The following is a 23,247-nucleotide window of genomic DNA, read 5'->3' on the forward strand; positions in this document are numbered from 1 at the left end:
TTGACCGTAACATCCCTAAAAATATATTACTCAAAAACATTACAAAATAAAACCACTCACTTATGAATTAAAAAATTAAAAATCACACACACACAATTACCATCTAGAAAAATAAATCATGGAGTCGGCCTGGGGGCGCAGCGGTTAAGGGTGTACGCTCTGCTTCGGTGGCCTGGAGTTCGCGGGTTCAGATGCCAGGCGCGCACTGACGCACTGCTTGTCAAGCCATGCTGTGGCGGCATCCCATATAAAGCAGAGAAAGATGGGCACGGATGTTAGCCCAGGGCCAGTCTTCCTCGGCGAAAAAAAAAAAAAGAGGAGGATTGGCATCGGTTGTTAGCTCAGGGCTGGTCCTCCTCACAAAAAAAAAAAAAAATCATAAACAAAGTCCATTGAAGAATAAATGACAAACTGAAAAAATATTCGAAATAGATATGACAAGGGTTATTTCCTTAGCCCTTTCTTTTTAACCAGAAAAGATAACAATGCCAAGAAAAATGGGGAAAGAACAATGCGCAGAGAAACAGAAACAAAAACACAATGAAAAGATGTCCATATATTCCTACAAAGAAGGGCAAACAAAAACAGTGAAATACCATTTCCACCTATCAGACAAGCAGGAGGAAGCAGGCACTCTTACATATTTTGGTGAGACTATAAACTAGTGAAACTTTTTTGGAGGGCAATTTGGTAATATTTATCAAAAAGTAAAGTGGGGCCCACCCCATGGCGTAGCAGTTAAGTGCGCGCACTCAGCTGCTGGCAGCCCGGGTTCGGATCCTGGGCGCGCACGAAGGCACCACTTGCCAGGCCATGCTGTGGCGGCGTCCCATATAAAGTAGAGGAAGATGGGCACAGATGTTAGCCCAGGGCCAATCTTCCTTAGCAAAAAAGGCAAAAATTGGCGTGGATGTTAGCTCAGGGCTGATCTTCCTCACACACACACGAAAAAAGTAAAGCATCTGTAGCCTCCAACCCAGTAATGACTAGTAATTTACCCCAGGGATACACCTGCACAAGTCCGTCATGGTATTTGTTCAAGAATATTGCTTGCCACAGTGTTTTTAATAACAAAAATAAACACTGCAAATATGCTTCACTAAGGGCCCTAATAAATAAATTATAATACAGCCACATAATGCAATACTACACAGGCTGAAAAAGAATAAGGTTTACCTACCAGAGCTAATATGGAAAGACACCAAGACGAGCCATTAGGTGAAAAAAGCGAGGTGCAGAAACATACCTAGAGTAGGACCTATGTGTAAAATGCAAGAGGGCCTAGAGGCAGGGGACCAGGAGGAACACTTCAACTTCTTTTTGGATGCATTTTCTTTTACATTTTATACCTTTTTGCTCTGTTTGAATTTTATCTATGAAATTTTTTTTAAAAACCAAGTATTTAAAATATATTTTGGCAATCAGTTGCTGAAGAAAGTAGTTTCTCTATCATATCTACACAGTTCTCCAATATTTCTGTGCAACAATAGGGATGAGGGCAACAAAGACAACTCTAAGAGACAATATACAACCAGCAGCACACTTGCACATCACCTCAAGCTATATTTTCAAACTCACAAAACCTGAGATGTGAGCTATCAGGCGCACATTTCGACCAGCGTCTCTGTGTTTGGTATCACATAAACAGCACCACAACCACGGCATGGCCTAGGAGACACAACCGCAGTTCTGGATTCACTACTGACTAACGACTCAGCCTCAAGCAAACCACTTAGCTGGCCTCTCTGGACCTCAGTTTCCCCATGGGAAGAAAAATGTGTGTGCGCACATGCATGTGTGTGTGGCAGGGGGAGGCTATCCTATGATTCTAAAACTGTATGACTAACTTAAAAATACTGCAACTTTTGCATAGTTGTTTAAAAAAAAAACTCACTGATAATTTGGAAAGTAGCAAGCACACTCAGTCTGCTCATATGTTATCTATCCAGGATCTCAATAAATGTATATGAAGTATTATATACCACAGACACAGCTTAGCTGAATTTCTGAAGGCTGAAATGAAAATAACCCATCAATGGCATCTACTCATGTCAAACCAAAAGAACAGAGTTCACGTTGTTAAAGTAATAAAATGGAAATATTTAAGATTTCACCCCTATTTTTAAATGGCATGTGGATATAAAATTCCCACTGGCTACTTTACTATAGTTTTGTCTCTCTGAGCCAACCGATAATGTTACAGTGACTCTGAAGATCTGCAACAGTGCCACACGTGATGACTAACATTCTGCAACAGTTGTGGTCCAACTTCCAGGCAAGCAGGGAAACAAAGCTTTTGGAGATTCAAACTTTACAACATGATGGAAGCAGGAGCGTGAGAGGTGAAGTACAGGATATCATGGCCATCGGAATTATTACTCCTACTAGCTGTAAACTGTCAAGTGTCTCATTACTTACGTGAAACTACTTTTAGACTACTTTTTCCTAGTTCTGTATATCCACAGTTGCCCAGAGAGACAACATATTACTATAAGTTATCTCACAGGGTATGTGGCTAAGTGCCAGGAAAAGGTAGGCAACTGACTTTTATTTTTCTATCTCCATATTTGTCAATAGATTATCTACATCTATCTCCTTTTCACTGTTCCCTTTGGATTGAGCAGAGACTAAAGGAAAAGTAGGCCAAGTATATTTAATATTTTACACCAAACAAGTCATTTGCTTAAGATGGCTTGGCCAGCCTCGTGTCTGGCGCTAAATCCCAACCCGACAGTTCCAGTAGGAATTAAACACCAGTTTTAATGGGTGCTGTGTTCCAATGCCTACTAATGCATTGAGGGTTATTGGCCAACTTCTTCACATAAAGGCAAGAGTGAGTGTATGTGTGTGAACATGTGTGTGTGCCCACGTGTATGTATGGAGGGATTACGGGGGAAGCTGGCCACAGCTGCTTAATTTTTGTAATGCTTTTTTCTTCCTTAATAGGGAGGAGGGTTGCGCTTACTTACCATCCTCATAAGCCGCTACTGCCAGCGAGCTGTTTATCCTCACAAAGGAGACATATGGCTGCATTCCAGGCTCGTCCTCCTCATACTCCGATTCCAGGAAGGGAGCTATGTAGTCCCAGGTGCGGGTGTCCCACACCCTCACATCCCCTGATGTGTATCTGGAAAAGAAGGAGACACTTGGTTCCAAACGGGGAATGAAGAGCAGGGCCATGGTGGAAAAAACAGGGAGAGCCTTAAAACAACAGAGGAGTAAGACTTGGTGGGTGCGGAACCACTCCTGCAACACGGTTCAGATGAGTAACACCAACGGGAGGAAATGTCAACCAGATAACAGAAGGCTGTGAACATCTTTCATGTTCTCATAGCACAATAGTGACAATTTCAAATGAGAACATTTTAATAAAAAATTGGGTCTCAAGATCTCCTTGTTTTTCCTCTTACATTATTATAGCCAATCTGCTACCTTAAGTTTTCTCAGTAAAGGGATCACTAACAGAAATATGTAGAAGCCACAGTATTTACACACAAACGCATACACACAAACGACAGAGAAACGCTAAGGACTAATGGTCTTACAGGCACAAGCTTTCTAATGCCTCATCCATGCATCAGATTTGACTGATTAAAGTCCCTAAAGACTAATTGATTTGCTGAAACAATTAAATCTTGCCTTTAGCAGCCAGACAATGCTGCCTTCTCATGAAAAGCTCCTGTCGAAATGCATGACACTCCCCAGTTTTGCCCACTTAGAAAATAGGAGCACTCACTCTCTCCTATTACTCCTGCCACTCCAACAAATGACGCTCTCCATCAAAGCCCGGGCAGGGCCAGAGCCTGCTCAGACACGAGGCCCCTAGGACAATGGAATGGCCAGATGATGAGGTGGTGCACCGCCTGCCATTGAGGTACTTATGCTAAGTTCCTTACATCTGCTACAGAGGGTTTGATCCAACACATAAAGCAACTGTGGTGAGGCATGTTACTAATGCTTTAAGAGGCTCATGATGTACCCACACAAACACACAGATAGCAGATAATTTCAAGAGGTTCACAGTCTTCCTGAGGCCCAAGCTATCGTTTGTTCAGGGCTTCTTTGATTCGTGTTAGAATGTAAAGTTGAACAAGAGAACCTCTGAGATTTAATTGCTGAAAACTATGACATGGTACATCTATGAAGCAGTTATAGATCAATTTCTCACATGAGATTTCTTAATAAACTAAGAACACTGATTCAAGAGTGCTTCATTTACTAAACGTAGTAGTATTTCCCTCAAATTATTAATTGACAGTAAAGACATATATTACACAATTCAAAGGTCACTCTGTCACTCAAATTCCCCAAGTTGGAGGATTCAATTCTCTCCCTGCAGGACGAAGCCCGAGGATTGTGCGTGTGGTGTAAAGAGCCAAATAGGAGAGATGTGCTTTCTAAAATTGGACTGACGGCCGCTGTTTGCCCACTGATCCTCCAGTAAATAGAAATGCTCATTCCACGAGTGTCATTTAAGCCTGGCGATGCACAAGCAAGGGCAGATACTGATATCACCGAGGCCAAAGCACAGCCACTGGCTCCTGGGCTCTCCAGGCAGCATTCGAGATGCCCCGTCATAACAAGGAGCCCTACATAAGAACACACACCTCGCCGCACCAAAACCACCAGGCTCACCTTGACACCCCGAAAGCGACTCGGGCATTCCCTGGAGTAAGGCCCCTGACTTAGATACAGAGACACTAAACAGAGATAACATGTTTGCATTTCTAGACTGTGTGTGTGATTAGATTCTTAAGGTTAAATTCTATGTGAAAGGACATAGAATTCAGAAAGGAATTCAGAAAGGAAAGGAAAGGTGAGAAGGATGGCAACATCTTTCAGAAATATAGAGAAGGTAAGAGAAAGAAAGACAGAGGGAATTTAGGAGATCAGAGAACAAAGAAACTTTGAGAAAAAGAAGTGCACAAACCAGGAAAATGTACTTCCTTTCCGTCAGTCTTGGTCATTCTGTTTTTTATTACCTGTATATCGAACCACAGCAGTAGTCTTCACATGGTTCTTCACGGCACCCTCTCAGGGGCCACAGGGGGAGCAGAGGAGTACAGAGGAGACGGTTTTAGTGTCCTGAGCTCCAGCCCCCCAAGCCCCCTTTACCCAATGAGACAAAGCAACAACAAAACCAAAACTTGGAAAACTGCTGAAGTACACAACACTGAACTGTGAAATAGAACTTGCTGATCTCTCCATTATTTGGGGGAAGAAGAGAGGAAGGGCAGACATCCCACAGAGAGGAGTACTCTATTAATATCTAAAGGTTCCTGAGGAGCCTTTCTTCCATGAAGCTGTCCCACTCACACTGTGACTCCACACATGTAAAATTAAATGCATGCTCTCCTCAAAAAGCTTCAGCTCACCGCCAAACTAGCCTGTGGCTGAATTCCTTATTTATGTCAGTGAGGCATCAGTCCCAGGTCACTGGTACAAAACTGAGGGGCTCCTCAACACCTCCTTTGCCCACCCACACTGCTACAGCCATTCAGGTTGCCAGACCCTGTCTGCTCTTCTCATCCCAGGGATGCCACCCTGGTCTAAGTCCCCCAGCCACCATGACAGCCTACATCTGAGCCTCTCCCACCTCCACAACCCTGCACAAGCCAAGCTCTCAAAACTACATGACTACATGAATCATTCTCCCTCACCCTCCAAACGAGACCATGTGCCCTATGATCTACCATGACAGCAGCCTGGACTCTTCTCTCGTGGCAATCGTGTGTGTGATTATCTGACTGTTCATCTCCCCTACAGACCTACAAGCCTCTCAGGTCAGAGGCTGGGTCCTGCTCATAGCTGTGAACCCAATGACTAGCACAGTGAGACTAGAATAGCACTGCATACTTAGGAAGCCCTCTGTAAACACTTAGGCCTTAACACCTTATTGAATGAAGTTTTAATTACTGGGCCTAGCACTGAAAACCGCCCACCAACTAGCTTCCCCCCTCTCCCCAGTCTCATTTTCTACTCTTCTTTAGCATGAGCTGGCCTCCAGATAAGCCTGCCATTCACTGGCTTCCAAATACTCCTGTCTCTGAACCTGGGCTCAGGTCATCCACCTTTCTGGAGTGCCCTCCCTCCTCAGGACCCAGCCCAGTGGGTCTCAATGTTGGCTGCACATTAGAATCACCTGGGAGGCTTTCAAAACTCTTCATACCCAAGCACACCCTAGATCAATTAAATCTGACTCTCTGGGGGTGGAACCAGGCATCAGTGTTTCTAATGTGCAGCCAAGATTGAGAACCACTGACCCAGCCCAAGCCTACCAACTCCTCAAGGTCTAGCACAGGCCCTCCTCCTCCATGCAGCGTTCTCTGACTCAACTACTATGCCCTGTATCCGAGAAATGACGTCCCTCAACTTGACTGTAAAGCCCTCGAGAAGGCTGTACCTCAATGCCACAGTCTCCATCACAGTGCCTTACACACAGCTAATAACTAAATGGTGACTGAAAGGGGGTGTCCACAAGTAACAACCCAACTGGTTTGAGTGGCACCTTTTATTCCTACTGCCCACCTTTCAGTGCAAATGATCAGTGAAACACTCAGAACGCACACATCGACATGCATTAGACTTCTTGCATTTATCTCCAAACTGATTACATATCTCTCTATAAAACACAGGGTAAGCTAAATTATTTCAGTAAACATGAAATTTTCCATAGACATCAATTTAAATTAACTCCATTTTTCATAGCCAAAGAGCATGATAATAGCATAAATGTTTTGCTGCAAAATGACTCAGGAGGCAAAATATAAAAGACTCTATGTCTCCCTTATGATGGCAACAGAGAATAAATATCCTATTTCAGCAGGTACTGTGTGATAACTCAGCAGTAGGCTCTAAAATCTCACACAAGTGAAAGCAACCACAGCAGTGGGGCTCAGGCTCAGGGCTAATGAATTCGTGCTAAAGAAACAGACACCTTCACAACGGTAAAACACTGGCTGGGGCAGAGGGACCTGGACCAAACCCTAAACGTGATCTAAAAGCATTTAACAACATTGGCCAGGAGAAGCAAGAACTGATACAGGAGGGAGGGAGGAGAAAAGGCTGATGTTTCTCCAGAGCTCCAGATGTCTTTATCGCTGCCTGATGACAATTACACTCAACCAATTAAGACACCACTATGACAGCTGCATTGTCAGTAAGCCTTTGGACCCACGGTTGATGGCTCTCTAATTAGTGTCTGTGCAAAGTACAACTGCAACTAATATATTAGCTGATATAAGAACACTAAAGAAAAACTGAAGAACGAAGCCTTTTCCAAATGAGTAAGGATGCCCTGGCCCACTGCATGGACCAGCGCAACTCTACACATTCCCAATCTTTTTTACGCTTGGCAACGTTGAGTTTACCTCCAAATAAATAGGTCAGAGACCACAGCTGATTTTTTGTTGAAAGAATGGGAATAGAGCCTCTCTCAAGCCTGGCACGCCACAGCAACTGCCAATTTAAAATGATTTACCACCAAAGAGCTTTCATTAACTAGTAAGTTTCCAATAAGCAGACTACTTATTTAGACCAAGAGACCCAAAGAAAAAGGAAGAAATGTACAGCTGAAAACAACCTTTAACCTTTCTTCTTGTATAAACATCCAATGGGGTGGGAGGAGTAGGGGGATGGTTGCATTTTACTCCAGGTGCCAGCGCTTATTTGCTAAACACTATTTTAAGGCTCTTCATAACAACCAGGAGGGTTGTTTTGATTTAAGAATGCTAGAAGGTTAAGTGACTTACCCAAGGTCACAAGAAACATTTTAGTGGCACAGCTAGGATCAAATGGGTCTCCAGTCTTTTCCCAAACTGCTGCTTAGCCAATAAGCCACTCTGCCTCTTCCGATGACAGTGTCTTTAAACAAATACAGCTTTTAAGAACCATCCCCATTTAAGTACAATATAAGAAATTTTACTGGTTTCAATATCGTGACTCAGGCTTGGAGGACACAGCCCCCGACCCTAACTCATCAATTCCACCACTATGCCTCAACTGGAAGGCAAGAAGCCAACAAAAAAGCTCAATATGCTGGCAAGGAATGCGGGGCTGGGCAGAGGCAACAGTGCCTCCCACACCCACTTCACAGGTGATGTGAGAGCACACGAGGAAAGACAGGTGAAACTTCACCCTCTACAGGGCCATACTCATGCAGCGCCCCCCCCCAAACAAAGTCACAATCCTATCGTCACATACACAGCAGCCAAAAGGAGCCTTGTTATGATGCCTCGGGCCAGGAACAGCAAATGGTTTCATTTGTGTGTCAAATCCAATAAATTGATAGTGGCTGCCTACAGCCCTGTGTTGAGGATTCTGAAGCTGTATTCCATCCAGTTCACCAGAAAAATAAGTGCTGTAATGGATTATTAATGCCCACTGTTGGTTTGGGAGTGAGGAGTGGCTGCATATGTATTTGCATAGGTTATGTGCACAGGTTATTTGCATACCTGCCCCATACAAAATTCTACCTGCCGAACTCCTACTCATCCTTCCAGCCTCAGCTGAGAAGTCACTTCCCAGGAGGAACCCGGCCTGACTCTGAGCCTGTACCAGGTGCCTCTCCCCAGAGTGCTACGAGTCCTGCTCTTCCCCTCCCCTAACATCTCCCACGCCATTCGGTAACAGCCTGTAATGCAGGCAACCGATGTGCATCTCTCCCCATGAGCAAGGGATGTGTCTGCAGTATTCATCTGTGTTTAGTAAATGTTGAATGAATGAATTTACTGACAAACTCAGAAGATGGAAGTGGTTGAAAAAGCCTGCAAACCAATTAGGCAGAGGCTCCTAAAAATGCAAAGCCCACATTTCAAGAAACATTTACGTCCTTACCATGCAGAGGTTTTAAGAACTACTCACGTGCTCCATACTTTCTTTAGTAATACCAAAGATTACAAATCAATGAAATCAAGAGTATTTACTGTTTTCTATGAAACACGACTGTGTTGTATGATGCAATTAACAAAATGAACTCCATCCGCAGTGCAGTCTTTCTGTGGAATGCACCACTACAAACATCAAGTGCAGCTTAAGACGCATCAATTGAAAAATAACGAACATCTTAATGGACCTTACGAGATACAAGCACTCCACACTTAAAACTGTTTTCCATATATCTTGGTTAATCACAATCAATAGAGTCAGAGTCAATGATGATTATGCAGAGTTATTGTAGCTGGGTCCCTTCCCATTATTCCTTGGAGAACCAGAGATGGATAAATGCAGTCATGAGTTCACCAGTATTTATTAAGTACATTCTGGACCTCCTTCACTAAGGATATAACAAATGTAATGCTCTCCTCTGGTCTCTTATCAATATCTTACCTCAGACTTATTTACCAGAAAAGCATGTACACCTCACAGCAGAAAATAAATAAATAAATTGAAGTATTTTTAAAAGGAGGTCCCTAACGGGTAATGATCCAATTCCTTATGGGAAACAGCCCAATGTCATCATAAGCAGCAGCACAAAATCTATATAAAACAAAGTTGAAAGGAAAACTGTCAAGAGAAAAAGTTTTTTAAAAAGGAGAATGATAGAAAGTATGTCCTTAGTAAGTATAAATATGGGGAGACATTTATCTAATGCAACTTTTATCACCAATCTGTATTTACAAAGCATCTGTTATCTCATGAACCTCAAAGTAATCCGAGGTATTATCCATTTCTTATACATTCACATGAAACTAGCAGAGTATTAGAAACACCATCCTAGAGGTCTTCAGCTCCTGAACAGGAAATTTTAAAATTCAGGGCAAATATACACTATTGCAAATTGAAGCCATATTTTGGCATGGTACATGGCCAATACAAAGGCACATTTTTAATTACTGGGAAAAGTAGAGGAAAAAAGTGGCTAAAAGCAAGGTATTTCAAGTTACCTTAGAGGTACACCTATGTTTGAACTGATATTTTCAAACAGTTCTCAGTTATAAACAATGATAACATTCCAATACAAGTGCCAATGGGCAAACTGAACCAACCAGAGATTCAGACATCAAATTCTACATTTATAAACTGGAAGCTCAAAATTTTGCTTCACGTCTACAGAAGACTGGAAACCCTCTCGCCTCTGACGTCCAGGCTGTGTGGACAGACACAGCTAATAACAACAAAGCCAGAACAACAGCCAGAGGTCACCTGGCAGCTAGAGAGGTGTCGCAGTTTTGTTGTGTCTACTTGGGTACCCTTGTCTCAAAGGGAATGGAGATGGATGAAAACACATGAGACTAAGTGGGACAACTGGATATTTTTAGGGAAAGAAGATAGCTAATATTTTGCAACATTAAATGATAACAGTTTTCCCTCCAACCACACTTGGCAGAGGAGAAACATGGATATATAGTCACTGTTCCTTCCAGTAAAGGCGGGAACTGTACCTTAAAACAGCAGATCACAACAGCAGAAAACAGGGGAGAAAAACCATTTAGGAGTGTTGAGAAAAACCTGAAAACAAAGAGGGTGCTTGATATTTTTTTAAACCAAAAGGGGGGGAAGTGGTCCTCCAATGTGAATAGGAAAGTGTGCTTTCTCATGCAAACTGAAATGCTTCAACTTATGAATCTTAAGTAACAGTGAGGAGGGAGTTTATTGCAAAAACACCACCATACTCCTGGGCATCTGATAAAAGCTTCTGGTGAGCTAATAGCTTAATGGTTAGCAGAGCTGGCACAAGGCCTCTAGTGAGCCCCAGGCTTGACTTTCTCCTGCAAGTTCTACCTGAGATGCTCTCCTTCTCTAGGTGGCAGTAAAGCAAACAGACTTCTGGTAAATTACACCTAGACCTACATCTCAGGTTTTATAATGTGACCTTTCTGAACTCATGATGTCATCTGTTTTCAACACTTAACTTCCAGAGGACACCTGGGGAAAAAGAGAACAGTCTCAGCATCACAGAACAGGTCAGGGATGCGGCCACATCCTCATCTCTTCTATTCTTTTCCCTCAATGATAAACAGATAATTTGAAAAACATTCTAGGGCTGGCCCGGTGGCACAGTGGTTAAGTTTGGCGCACTCCACTTTGGTGGCTGGGTTCGCAGGTTTGGATCCCAGGTGTGGACCTACACCACTCATAAGGCCATGCTGTGGCGGCGTCCCACATACAAACCAGAAGAAGACTGGCAACGGGTGTTGGCTCAAGGTCACTCTTCCTCACCAAAAAAAAAAAAAAAAAATCTAAAATTCTCAGAGCTGTCACCATCAAAAAAGAAAACAGAGAAAACAAAAACCATGCTTCCTAATCACTTATTATCAACAAACTTTCCAGATAACATCTCTTCTTCTAAAATAGAACAAAAGCCCACACTAAACCTCACTACATTTCAGGAGTGCTACCACATCACAAAGAAAAGGCAGCAGAGGCTAAACTCAGAGCGACATGCGGCTTATTGTACAGAGTTTGGTTTCTATACCAATCTGAACTGGTATAGAATACATAAGTATACCAGATTCTGAACACAAATTTCTCTCAAGTTAAAGAAATGAAAAATTTTAACTGGAAAATCAAAGTAAAGGCTGTGTTTGAATTGCTTATTCGCAGTAGAAGGAACTTCCACTTATATGACCAGCAAAGAAAACAACTAGTTCAGGTGTTTTCTGGGATGCTGCATACCACTGCTAAGCGGCCAAATGAGACCACAGAAGGGCAAGAAGAAGGGCCAGAGAAGGAGCGTAGGCAGGTCAAAGGCAAGGAAGCTCAGAGAGTGCAGGGTCTCAGACCTGTGAGGAGTTCTCATTGCATACACACTTTTTTTCCTCAGTTTCCTGGGTGCTGGGACTGGTGTTAGGCTCTGAGGGTACAAAGATACTTAATACACAGTCTCCAGCATTTTAAGAGGGGTAGAGTCAACAAGATCAAACACTGCCAAGAGACTGAAAGGGATGGGCCAAGAAAAGGCCATTGGTTCGTGACCACAGGTGACCTGTGTGAGTGTACCTCAGTGGAAGGGCTGAGATGGAAGCCAGACTGCAGGACGTTAAGTCATGGATAGTAAAGAAGGGAGGTGTGCTCCCTGGTTACTTATGGCCCTGGTAGGAAGAGGGAAGGTATATTCAGGAGAGCAGGCTTGAGGGATGGTTTGGAGACTTCAAATCAAAAAGTTAAATTGGAGGGACCGGCCCAGCGGCACAAGTGGTTAAGTGCGCGTGCTGCGCTGCGGCAGCCCGGAGTTCGCCGGTTCGGATCCCGGGCGCGCACCGACGCAACGCTTGGCAAGTCATGCTGTGGCAGCGTCCCAGATAAAGTGGAGGAAGATGGGCATGGATGTTAGCCCATGGCCAGTCTTCCTCAGTAAAAAGAGGAGGATTGGCAGATGTTAGCTCTGGGCCGATCTTCCTCACAAAACAAATAAGTAAATAAAAAAGTTAAATTGGAAAGAAGTTGAGAGTTATGAAGGCATTTTACAACAATTTCTTAATCTGGAAAATAAATTCATTCCCCTAAATCCAGCAATTCCACTCACGGACTCTAGCCTAAGAAAATAATCAGACTAGGGGAGGACAATGGAAGAACTTTAACTCTTTATTCTATACACTTACATGGAATTTAAAGTTCCTACAATAAGCATGCATTTTATCACTTTAAAATAAAGATGTGGGGGGCTGGCCCCCTGGTCAAGTGGTTAAAGTTCCGTGTGCTTCACTTCGGCAGCCCAAGTTCATGGGTTCAGATTCTGGGCACGGACCCACTCCACTTATCAGCCATGCTGTGGAAGCGTGCCACATATAAAGTAGAGGAAGACTAGCACAGATGTTAGCTCAGGGCGAATCTTCCTCATCAAAAAAAATAATAATAAAAATAAAAATAAATATTTGTAGTACTAAAAACGAAAAAAGCTGCAAACCTCTATACATAAAATAGTCATATCATTATACAATAACAAAATACAGAAAATGACTTTAATGTCCAATACTAGGAGAAAGAATAAGAAAAAAGGGATATAATTATATCCTAGGAGTTTTTGCAACAAATCAAAGTAATGAAAAGCATGTAATAACATGAAAAAAAAAATCTCATCAATTTAGTGAGGACAAAAAGGCCAAAAATGTAATGTAGGCTATGATTATATAATGTAAAAATATGCACAGAAAAACTGACTGAAAAATAAACCATACACACCAACAACCATACAGGAGTTGTGTTAGCATGCTGAGACTTAGGTGGCTTTCTCTTCTCCACTTGTTAACAGTTTTGCAAAAACAGCATGGTTTTACTACTGCTTTCATTTTTAACAGACAAGAAACACGCACGCCAAGAAGAAAAATCAAAATGATGCTGTAATAGACAAGCTGTCAGAGGAGCAAATGAGGGCTTGAGAAGGGAGCCGTGCGGCCCGGCTCTACGCACAGACATTGCGGGAGCCAAGCAGAGCAGCGCCCATGTGCCCACCCGGGCTCATCGGACCTCTCATAGCCTCAGCTAACACACACAGAATAAGTGCTTTGGAATCGATAATCTCTGAAGTCCCTTCCACACTTAAAATTGCATGATTCTAAGTTGAAAAAACTGAGAAATCAGAGAACAGACAAGAGAAATTAGAACTTTCTCCAGTTTCTCACATAACATAGTATACAGGTGTTGCAGGGGTCTGAGTATTTAGACAAAAAAGTACAAGCACTATTGGTCATTTAATAAAATATTCATACTACCTCTAGTTCTAAAAGAGGCTTACAAATTAACTGGAACAAAACAGTTGGCTGTAAAGTTAAAAATTATTTCAAAATAAAATAACATAAAACAAAAATATTTAGGTGAAGCTGCGAGGCCACATGATTAGCTGCCTTAAAGCTGCAGATAATCACTTCTCCAGGAGTTACAAGAAGGGTAGATGGTGGGGGGTGGCAGTGGGGGGGTTACAGGCGACAGCGCTATCGACAATTGTGGGGGGAGACTGACTTGAGTTGGCCCTTAAAGAATGGGGACTGGGTTTCTTTTTGGGGTGATAAAATGTTCTGGAATTAGACAGTGGTACACAGTTACACAACCTTGTGAATATACTAAAAATTACTGACTTTTATAATTTAAAAGGGTGAATTTTATGATATATGAATTACATCTCAATTTAAAAAAAAGACGTGGTCAAAGTGTAACTAAGTAGAATAGCGTGGAAAAAAACAAAGGTACACCAAGGAGAGTAATGAGGAGAAAGGGAGGTTGGAAACAAATTTTAAAGGGCTCGGAATGTCACAAAAAGCTAATTGGAAATGATCATCCATGAGACAGTAAGGGAAGCAAAGACTCACAGACAAAAGAGTGAAAGATCAGACAAGCTTTGAGAAAGACGTCTGTTTCCTCTACTGGAAAAAACAGGCCTCAGGTAAGCAGGGGCCAGTCCTGTTCACTTGATAGGTACTCGAGTGTCTCAGGTGAGTTTATGAGTGATGAGCATTGGAAGGTTACCTGGTTCCATGTGCAAGAGTAAGGCAGAACCAAGGCTGGGTCAACTGTAAGGCTAAAATACAAATTAGTCTGGGCCTAAGCAACTCGACTCCATATCAGGATCTTTTACAGAGAGGATAGAAAGGCTGGGAAGAAGCAAGAGATTTTCCAACAGTCTTTCCTCTCCATCAATTACATGAAATATATTTAATAGGTTTAAATGCAAAAATGTTACATAGTTGAGCTCTAGATATACAAAACTAAGCCTCTGAACAGATTCCACTTGTGTAAACAATAAGAGAAAAAGGAAAGGGAGAAGAAAAAGAGAAATGCAAGGTAAGTAGAAGAGAAAGAAATGGTGAGGTGGCCACTGTCTCTTTAAGAAGCTCCTTGGAGATACATAACTGTAGAGGGCCTGGTGAATACAACATTGATTGAGAATGAGGTAACCACAAACACCACTGTCTCAAATGAAAAGGGATTCAAGATCTGACCCAGAAAACAAGCATCGTAACCACCAGATAAAATTTTAATGATAAACACAAGATGCTCTACATACCAGCAAGATTGAAGTATCTGATGCTAGGCCATAAACGTAAGGTTCTCGTAGAAAGAGGAGCCGTGAGGAGCCTCTGACCCACAGATCAAGTTTCATCTTATCGATCCACAAAACTCTGCCATCGCTTTACAGATTATGCCAGCACAGAGCAATGCTGAGCAGACCTCAGGGGAACAGAGAGGCAGGCAAAGAAGGACTGGCATCTGGACTCATGGCCAGCTTGCCTTGTGTAAGGTCCATGTCCGGTAAGAAATTTATAATCGGCTTTTCAGACTCAAGTCTCCTTTACTCCTAATTTCTTTCATAAATCTTTCAGTCCAATCTCAACATTCTGTCCTCGAGTATCTTCTGACACTTTAGGAGACCCCGTTAAGCTAGAATGATAAATGCCTTTCAGAGTTACCAGGGAGTCTCAGAATTAGTGGGAAGAAAGGACCTTACTATCATGAGCAAGTCTTAGGCCCACACTTGAGCAATGAGAGGCAGAAGCCGAAAGCCACACTGATAACTGGATGGACAGATTTCTGGTCCACTAATCTTTCTAAAAATAATGGTTCTATAGCACTCCCAAGAAGAGCATTAACCTCTAAATTGTGGCTGGTAAAACAAAAGCTAAAGAAAAGCATTCCTCTTGGGCATATCCTGTTTAAAGTAAAAATACTTCATTCATAGGTATTACATACAACAAAATATTAAAATAATCTGATTGTCTGGAATTTCCATTCAAATAGTGCTCTTTAAGGAAAGATTTTTCTTTAAAGAAAAAGACTCCCCTACTACTAAGTTAAGTCCAAGGTCTGTTGCCGTTTTCCTCCAGGAAGGAACCTGTGTTAGGTGGCTCACTCCAAAGCCAATCCAGACTCAAAGTAAGTGTCCTGGTCTCACTTTATAGCATTATGTATACAATTTGAGACCACAGTTCAAGATATCTTCTTAATCCAAAAAGAAAATTGCTCTTCTCATCATACATTAAAGAAATACATAAATGCATCTCTGTAGTAAAATATGAAGAATTCATAGAAGTGGTTTTTGGAACAGAAGCCAAAGAAATCTACAGAAGCTAAAATTAAATTTCTTGGCCATGGAGACAAATAAAAAGCCTATTTCAGGACAAGTTAAATAGCAAATATGCACTGTGTGGTGGAGAAGGAAGGTTATGTGTGGCCACAGCCCTTCTGCATAATAAAGGCTTCAAATAAGAGAACAAGAACAGGACCTGTTTGTGCCAACACTTATTACTCTTGCTTGACTTTTTTATGTCTTCATAAAACACAAACTGTTTGCCTTAATGAAAATCTAACATAACATGCCACAAGAGTGGTCTAAAAGCTAGGAAAGATGTTGAGATGGATGGATTACAGATTCACTCTATACCATTCACATCTCTCCACTGACTTCAGAGCTCTCAGGTATTGGGAACAGACTCATGGAGATTTTCCATCTCAGATACATATTCTCAAGGGAAAATAAGGTCACTGGGACTCAGAATTTGGTCCATGAAAAATGAAAGACCCTAAGATGAAGAGTATTAAGTGAAAAATTGTTTTTGCTTACCCAGCAATGACAACACCATCATGAGAATGCACATCACATAAAACTGCATCAGGAACGGGTTCCAGCTCACTCACAGCACCCTTGCGATTCTGTGTAAGGAAAAGGGGGATGCGGTTTATACTATTCTTGGGATAGCCGGAAGACAAAGCACCTTGCTTTCACCTACATTCCATAGCGATTTCTTACGGCATGTACTGTGTTCAAAGTAATGTGGGCATTCGAAAGGACAAAGATGACAATAATATGTTAAGCTATTAGCATTTACAAGTTACCAATACACGAAAAGCACTGAACTAGAGGGCACGGGATGTGGGAGATGCTGCCCCTGTACTCAAGGAGATTACAGGATATGGAGGAAATACGTGAGCACAAATAACTACACTCCACAGTAGGCTGGTAACGGCAAATGTCTGAAGAAAGGCATAAAGTACAAAAAAAAGTTTAGTTCAGAGGAGAGAAAGTATTTAATGATATTTTACCTGTTAACAACCCTTATAAGTACTCTCAGAATAAAATGAAAAAGTATATACAAAGAGACAAAAATCAGGATGGGGAAAAGGAAGAAGAGAAGACATTATTTCTGATTGAGAGGTCAGAGGTTCATGAAATGGTATTTAAAGGAAACCCTAAAACCCATAACATGGGTTGTTCCTCAGGAGGAAACTAGTTGGTAGGTGGAGAGAGGCGAGAGGGAGATGTATTTTCCACTATATGCCCTTTCATGACTTTCGAATTATTTGTAGCAAGATCATTATTATCAATTCAAAATATATATATAAAATAATTATTTTAAAAATAAAAATAAAGGAAATCTGAAGGAATATAAAGTATTTACATGTGGGATGTTGGGAAGAGTGGGACAGTTAAGCCAAAAAGCAAGCATGAATACAGGTATTCAAGAATACCAAGTAATCCATAATTTCAATTTTGCTGGACTGGCACAGGATTAGAAACAGTCTAAGTTCCAAGCATAGTTCTTAGCATACATCAAGCATTTAATAAATGGTAGCTTCTATTATTATTATTTATATTCGAAGAAAGATGACATCCATTCCATTAAAATCAACATTTATTAAGCAGCTATATTCCAGGCACAGTGCAAGATAATCTGCACAATGATCTCACTCAATTTGAGGGCCAAGTCCAAGGCTGAGGGACAAAACCGGACACATCCAAGTGGATCTGTCCTGCTAGTGGAGATATGAGGACGGAAAGGAAGGACGTGGGAGTCATCTGTGTGAGGGCCACAGCCAAAATGATGAGAACAGCAAAAGGTATTGAAAGAAAAGAAGAGGGCCTGGGATGAATACCTGTGGGCTTATAGCATTTACTAATTTCTGTCATATGGCTTCCCTTCCCCTCATAGGCTCCAACCCCACACTGGTATTCTGGTCTTAGAGAGATTCTAGAATGCCAAAGCAAAAAAGAGTTTATGCAAATATCAGGAAAAGGAATATACAGTCACCACAACCAGCTTATCAAACCTTTTCCACACTGGCTCTGAACTGCAGGTCTAAGTAAGTTCACACATTTATAGGTGATGCTCTATGCAGAGGTACCTGAGAACTCTGGGGTCCCTTCTGGGGTTTCTCCAGACACTGACTAGGAGATACCAAACCAAATCACCTGCCCAACCCATCCTGAAGCTAACCAAGAATAGCACTGAACCACAGCATGTGTATGCAAAGGCCTCTGAGCTTCCAAGGCCAACAGTAACTGAGAATGGGACATGGGCCAAGCCCTACAGGAGGATCCTTAGACGCATCTTTAGACAGGCGAGGGCCACAACCCTATGAATGGGGCTATTCTGAGCCCCACTTTAGGGATGAGAAAACGTAGGCTACAACGGGGTAAAGCACCTTGCTGTAACACTACCTTTCATGTTTTGATAGGGCTTTCTTTCTAGAATCACAATAAGAGTCCTATCATTACAATTAATGTAAGATGCATCATTTAACATTTCACTTAGATAGTCCTCATTCTAGCAGTGTCAGGAAATGGGCCTGGGACACCCCAGAGAGAAGCCTCCCTCACATTCTGCCTGCAGTCTTACTCCAGCTCATCCCATCGACAACCATTTACTGAGCACTTACCAAACAAATGGATTGGTGCTTGTTAGAGAAAAAACAATAAACAGACATTCAGGTAAATTGTATGTCACTTGCATACTGTTATTAAGGGCCAGATGCTATGAGGTGGGTCTTTAAACACCTTCACTCTGCCACCTCCAGTCCAGATGAGGTGGTACCTGCCTCCCTCCCACCCCCTCTCTATTATCAAAGAGGAAACAAAGAACTTAGCTGCTGCTTTCTCTCTCAGGGTGTGACATCTCTGAATTCGAGCCAGGGTACACTGACTATCTCCAGTTCCCATGCTCACAAATCTCAAAAGGATCCCTCTTTTCCACACAGAGAGGCCCTAGTTAATGCCCAACTCTCAAGCTTTCTTTAAATTACAGCCCCTCCGACCAGGGTCAGACCCTCTGCTTTCTGGCCCCCCAGCTGTCTAAGCCGCTTTGTCAAAGCCTCAGGCCCGCCCCTCACTTGTGTCCCTCACACAGACCTGACCAAGCACACATCAAGAGAGTTGGGGGCCTCCACATGAAGTTATTACCTGGTGTGGATGCAGCTGCGGGGCCAGCATGATTTTTACTTAGTGGTGGTGTTTTAATGGCCCAAGAAAGGACAGCTATGCTAATTCTCCTTAGGAAGGTGGTTTACAACCAGGGGTGATTTTGCCCCCAGGGGAACATCTGATGATGTCTGAAGACATTTTTGTCATGACTGCAGGGAGGAGGACAATGCTACTGGCATCTACTGGGTAGAGGCCAGGGATGCTGCTCAACATCCTATAATACACAGGACAGCCCTCACCAAAAAGAATTATCTGGCCTCAAATGTCACTAGTGCCAAGGCTGGGAAATCCTGAATTAGAGAAACACTGCTCTTTAATACTTTGCTAGGAAAAAACTGTGCGGTTCCCCAGATCAAGAGTATCGGTCACTAATCAGGTTATGAGGTGACTGGGGACAGACGTGCACATAGGCAATATGTCACCATCAGTAATGAGCAAAAGCTTGTTAATCTCAAAGTCTATTAGGATTGACCTTCACAGAAGAGGAGAGAGTATGGTTCTATCCCTTCCATACAACTGGATATCCAGCTACCCAGGTGGGAGAAACACTCCACCACACGGCTGTCTCATCATGCTCAAACAGCCTTAGGTAACACTGCTCTCGACAGTTATTTCCTATAGAAACACTTCACTGTGAAAATTCTTAGCTGTGATCTAATATTTCTGTAGAGATTTTGAAGTGATAAATGTTATGGAAGCAAGCCAATAGGTTATGTGAGGGAAGAGAAGACAGTACTTAGAGACGTTTAATACATTTACTGGAAACAGCATTTTCAGCTCCTCTTTTGTATTCAGGTGGTGCTTTTGCTGTCTTGATCCATCCAGATGGTGAAAGTGAAGGGGGCTGCGCTGAGCACTCCTCCCAAGATCCTAACCACCAGAGGAGAAGGGACTGGCACCTCAATCTCCCCCTTCCTCTCCTGGAGAACAACAGGACGCTCCCAAATACTGTGGTTGAAAATGGTGGCAGATACTCTAATGGCGAACAAAATGGACAACAAAGCACCAACAACTGAGGGGCGCTCACCATACTCCTCTCTTTGCTTTTGGCAGTTAACCTCGGGCTGTAATTGGAGGGACTCCGTGTTTAATCCCAGGCTTGGATTCCCGTGTCCTGGTAGGCTACTCTTCTACAGGTAATGATACTGGCCACTGCCTACCTTCCAGTTGGTTCTCAACATGTGTTCCTTGGCTCGGCACTCTTGGAAGATGAGCTTCCAGCAAGAATAATCAGAGATGCTGCTCTGGGGAAGGTGCCCTTCCTGCTGGCACAGCCTGTACCAGAGCACTTCATCTTCTGCAATCACCTTCCACGTCTTGCTCACCTAAAACAGAAGTGACACAAGTGTCAGATTCTGCAATTAGAGAAGCCCTTTGTCATCCAAAAATCAATCAACACCTTTATTGTTGCCCTGGGTTTATGGCAGTATAAAATGTCTCATTAACAAAACACTCAGAGGTAAAAAAAAAAAATACAAGCAAATGTTTCCATTTTATCTTTCAAGGTTTCAAAATTGTTGTACTACTATATAATATCACATTTTAGACTATTTGGTTAAATTATTATATAATATAAGAGAAAAATACACAAAAGGCAAAAAATAGACACTGTAACATGTTAATAGATACACAATCATACAGAGCTTTTCAGAACAGAATCTCTACTTTTTAGCAAGAGGCACTTGCATTTCCATCTTATACAGCTGGAGACTGATGGCCTCTGAAATAAAAAGCTGTAATAAAATAAACACTCATAACTCAAAACTTCTGGTCCTATTCAAATTTATATTATGTGTGAAAACTTAGATTTTAAATATGTAGATTAAAAAATATTTAACAGATAATGTACAACAAAAATTTCACAATAAAAAAAATTTTTTAACAGAAAACTCGAGCTGTGAACCAGGTCCATAAGATCTGATATACAGAAATTAGTGCTACGTCTGGACGGAATTTCAAATCCCAACAGTATCAAGAGGAAATGGCCATTTTAACTATTAGTGCTTTGTCTTCCAACCCTAACTGAGGGGAAGGATGGGTTTCTTCATTACAGGATAATGTACAAAGTTGGGCAGACTGCAAAAGATGGACTCTGCTGGCAACAGGAGCAACTGATCCAGCAGATCAACACGCTTTCGGTCTGCAACACACTCTGCTTGCTGCCCATCCAAAGGCTGCCATCACTTCCAATAAATAACAGTCATGACCAGTGGTTTACAATAACCTGTGCTCCTTAACAATCCCTCGGGACCACTTTAAGACATCAAATACGCACACAAGAAGAAGAACCATGAGACAAAGTAAGGCAGAGAGCATACAGCATGTGCACGGCAAACTCTCATTGCACAAGGGTGCCTTGTTTAACAAAGTACTGATGGGGAGTTAACTTTCAGGACTGCAGAGTAAGATCTAAGAAAAATCTGCTCCTCCATAAAAGCAACAAGAATACTGCCAAAAAGTGTCAGTCAATTTTTTCAGAACTCTAGAAATTAATTAAAGGCTTGAAACATTCTGAGGAGCATTTATTCAAGAAAAACGGCTGAATCTTGATAAGAATAGCAACCTTTGTGTTGTTTTAACTTGCACTAATCCCATCCTCCTCCAGCCCATAGTAACCTTGAAAACCAACATCCTTGCCCCTATGGTAGCTGTAAAAACCAGTGGCCTAGCAGCCACTGGGGAGGCGAGATGGGTGCACAGCTCCCCAAAAGTGCCATCCCCAGAGAACTGTCACCATTTGATTTGTCCGGCAGCTTGCTGCAAAGCTCTATTCTGAAGGCTTGCCTTTATCTGATCTGACTTAGATCTTGCTCTGTCCTATCTCCAGAGTATTTCTCAGAAACCATAAGGGACAACTGTTTGACATTGCAGCTGCCTGAGGCAGCATTAGCAACTGGGGCTAAAGACGCTGACCAAAAGGCTTAAAAGGAAAACCTAGGGAATGGGATGTCCATAGGGGGCTTTGAAAGGCTCCAATATATTTCCAGGACTCAAGAATGCCATGAGCATGCGTAGGACTGTGTGTGAGCCCAGGAAAGACCTGGGAAGGCCCTGATCTTTCCACTCTGGCTAACCTTAAGGCTCTACACAAGCAGGAAGTGAAGGCTAAGGCAGAGATGTGAACTGCTGACATGCTGAAGGCATGCCCCAACATACAGAGAGCACCTCAGCAAAGGCTGGGAGACCTATTGGTTCAATGTACTTAAGGAAATCTCTGCCTGATCCCTAGCTAACCACTAAGCTAACTGAGCAGAGATTTCAGTGGTCGCACATGACAAAGAGTACAAACTAGACAGTTAGTTCAGAAAAGTCACCAAACAAACAGCAGCAACAACAAACCCTCTATAACGGAGAGAATATGATTTCCAGAGTTGTCACATTATTTTAAAAGTCCATTTTTTAACAAAAAATTATGACATGCAAAGAAACAGTAAAGTATGATCCATATACAGGAAGAAGAAGCAGTCAATGACCCTAAGGAAGTCCAGACATTGGGCTTACTGAACAAAGACTCTAAATCAGCTATTATAAATATGTTCCAAATACTAAAGGAAAGCATGTCTAAAGAAATAAAGGAAGGTATGAGCACAATGTTTCATCAAGTAGAGAATATTGATGCAGAGAGAGAAATTTTTTAAAAAGAACCAAATAGAAGTTTTAGAGTTGAAAAGTACAGTAATTGCAACAAAAAATTCACTAGAGAGGCTCAACAACAGATTTAAGCTAGTGGAAAAATCAGCAAACTTATGGTCAATTAAGATTATCTAGTTTGAGAAAGAAAAAGAATGAAAAAATAAACAAAAGAAAAACCAAAAAATAATGAACAAAATTAACAGAGCCTCAGAGACCTGTGGAACACCATCCAGATGAATCAACATAGGCATTATGGGAGTCCCAGAAGGGAAGGAGAGAGATAAAGGAGTAAAAACACTATCTGAAAAACTAATGGCCAAAAAATTCCCAAATTTGATGAAAAACAATCTACAAGTCAAAGAAGCACACAAACTCCAGGAAGATAAACTCAGAGATCCCCACACCTAGAAACATCATAGTCAAACTGCTGGAAGCCAAAGACACAGAGAATCTTGACAGTAGCAAGAGAAAAAGACTCACTGCAA

The 23,247-nt window shown here is 42.0% G+C and overlaps 1 protein-coding gene across 2 annotated transcripts in view; it reads right to left on the reverse strand.

The window, feature by feature from the left end:
* Positions 1-23,247, reverse strand: part of FBXW8 (F-box and WD repeat domain containing 8) — a 117,114-nt gene that overhangs the window by 63,125 nt on the left and 30,742 nt on the right. For both annotated transcript variants that reach the window (XM_087424144.1, XM_087424145.1), the window contains exons 3-5: positions 20,290-20,454; positions 16,496-16,584; positions 2,970-3,127 (exon numbers count right to left, since the gene is read on the reverse strand). In XM_087424144.1, the coding sequence (XP_087280270.1) occupies positions 2,970-3,127; positions 16,496-16,584; positions 20,290-20,454 (412 nt within the window). The remainder of the gene's footprint in view (positions 1-2,969; positions 3,128-16,495; positions 16,585-20,289; positions 20,455-23,247) is intronic.

This window comes from Ceratotherium simum, chromosome 35 (assembly GCF_057802395.1).
Source record: "Ceratotherium simum simum isolate JZ-2026a chromosome 35, ASM5780239v1, whole genome shotgun sequence".
Taxonomy (NCBI): domain Eukaryota; kingdom Metazoa; phylum Chordata; class Mammalia; order Perissodactyla; family Rhinocerotidae; genus Ceratotherium; species Ceratotherium simum.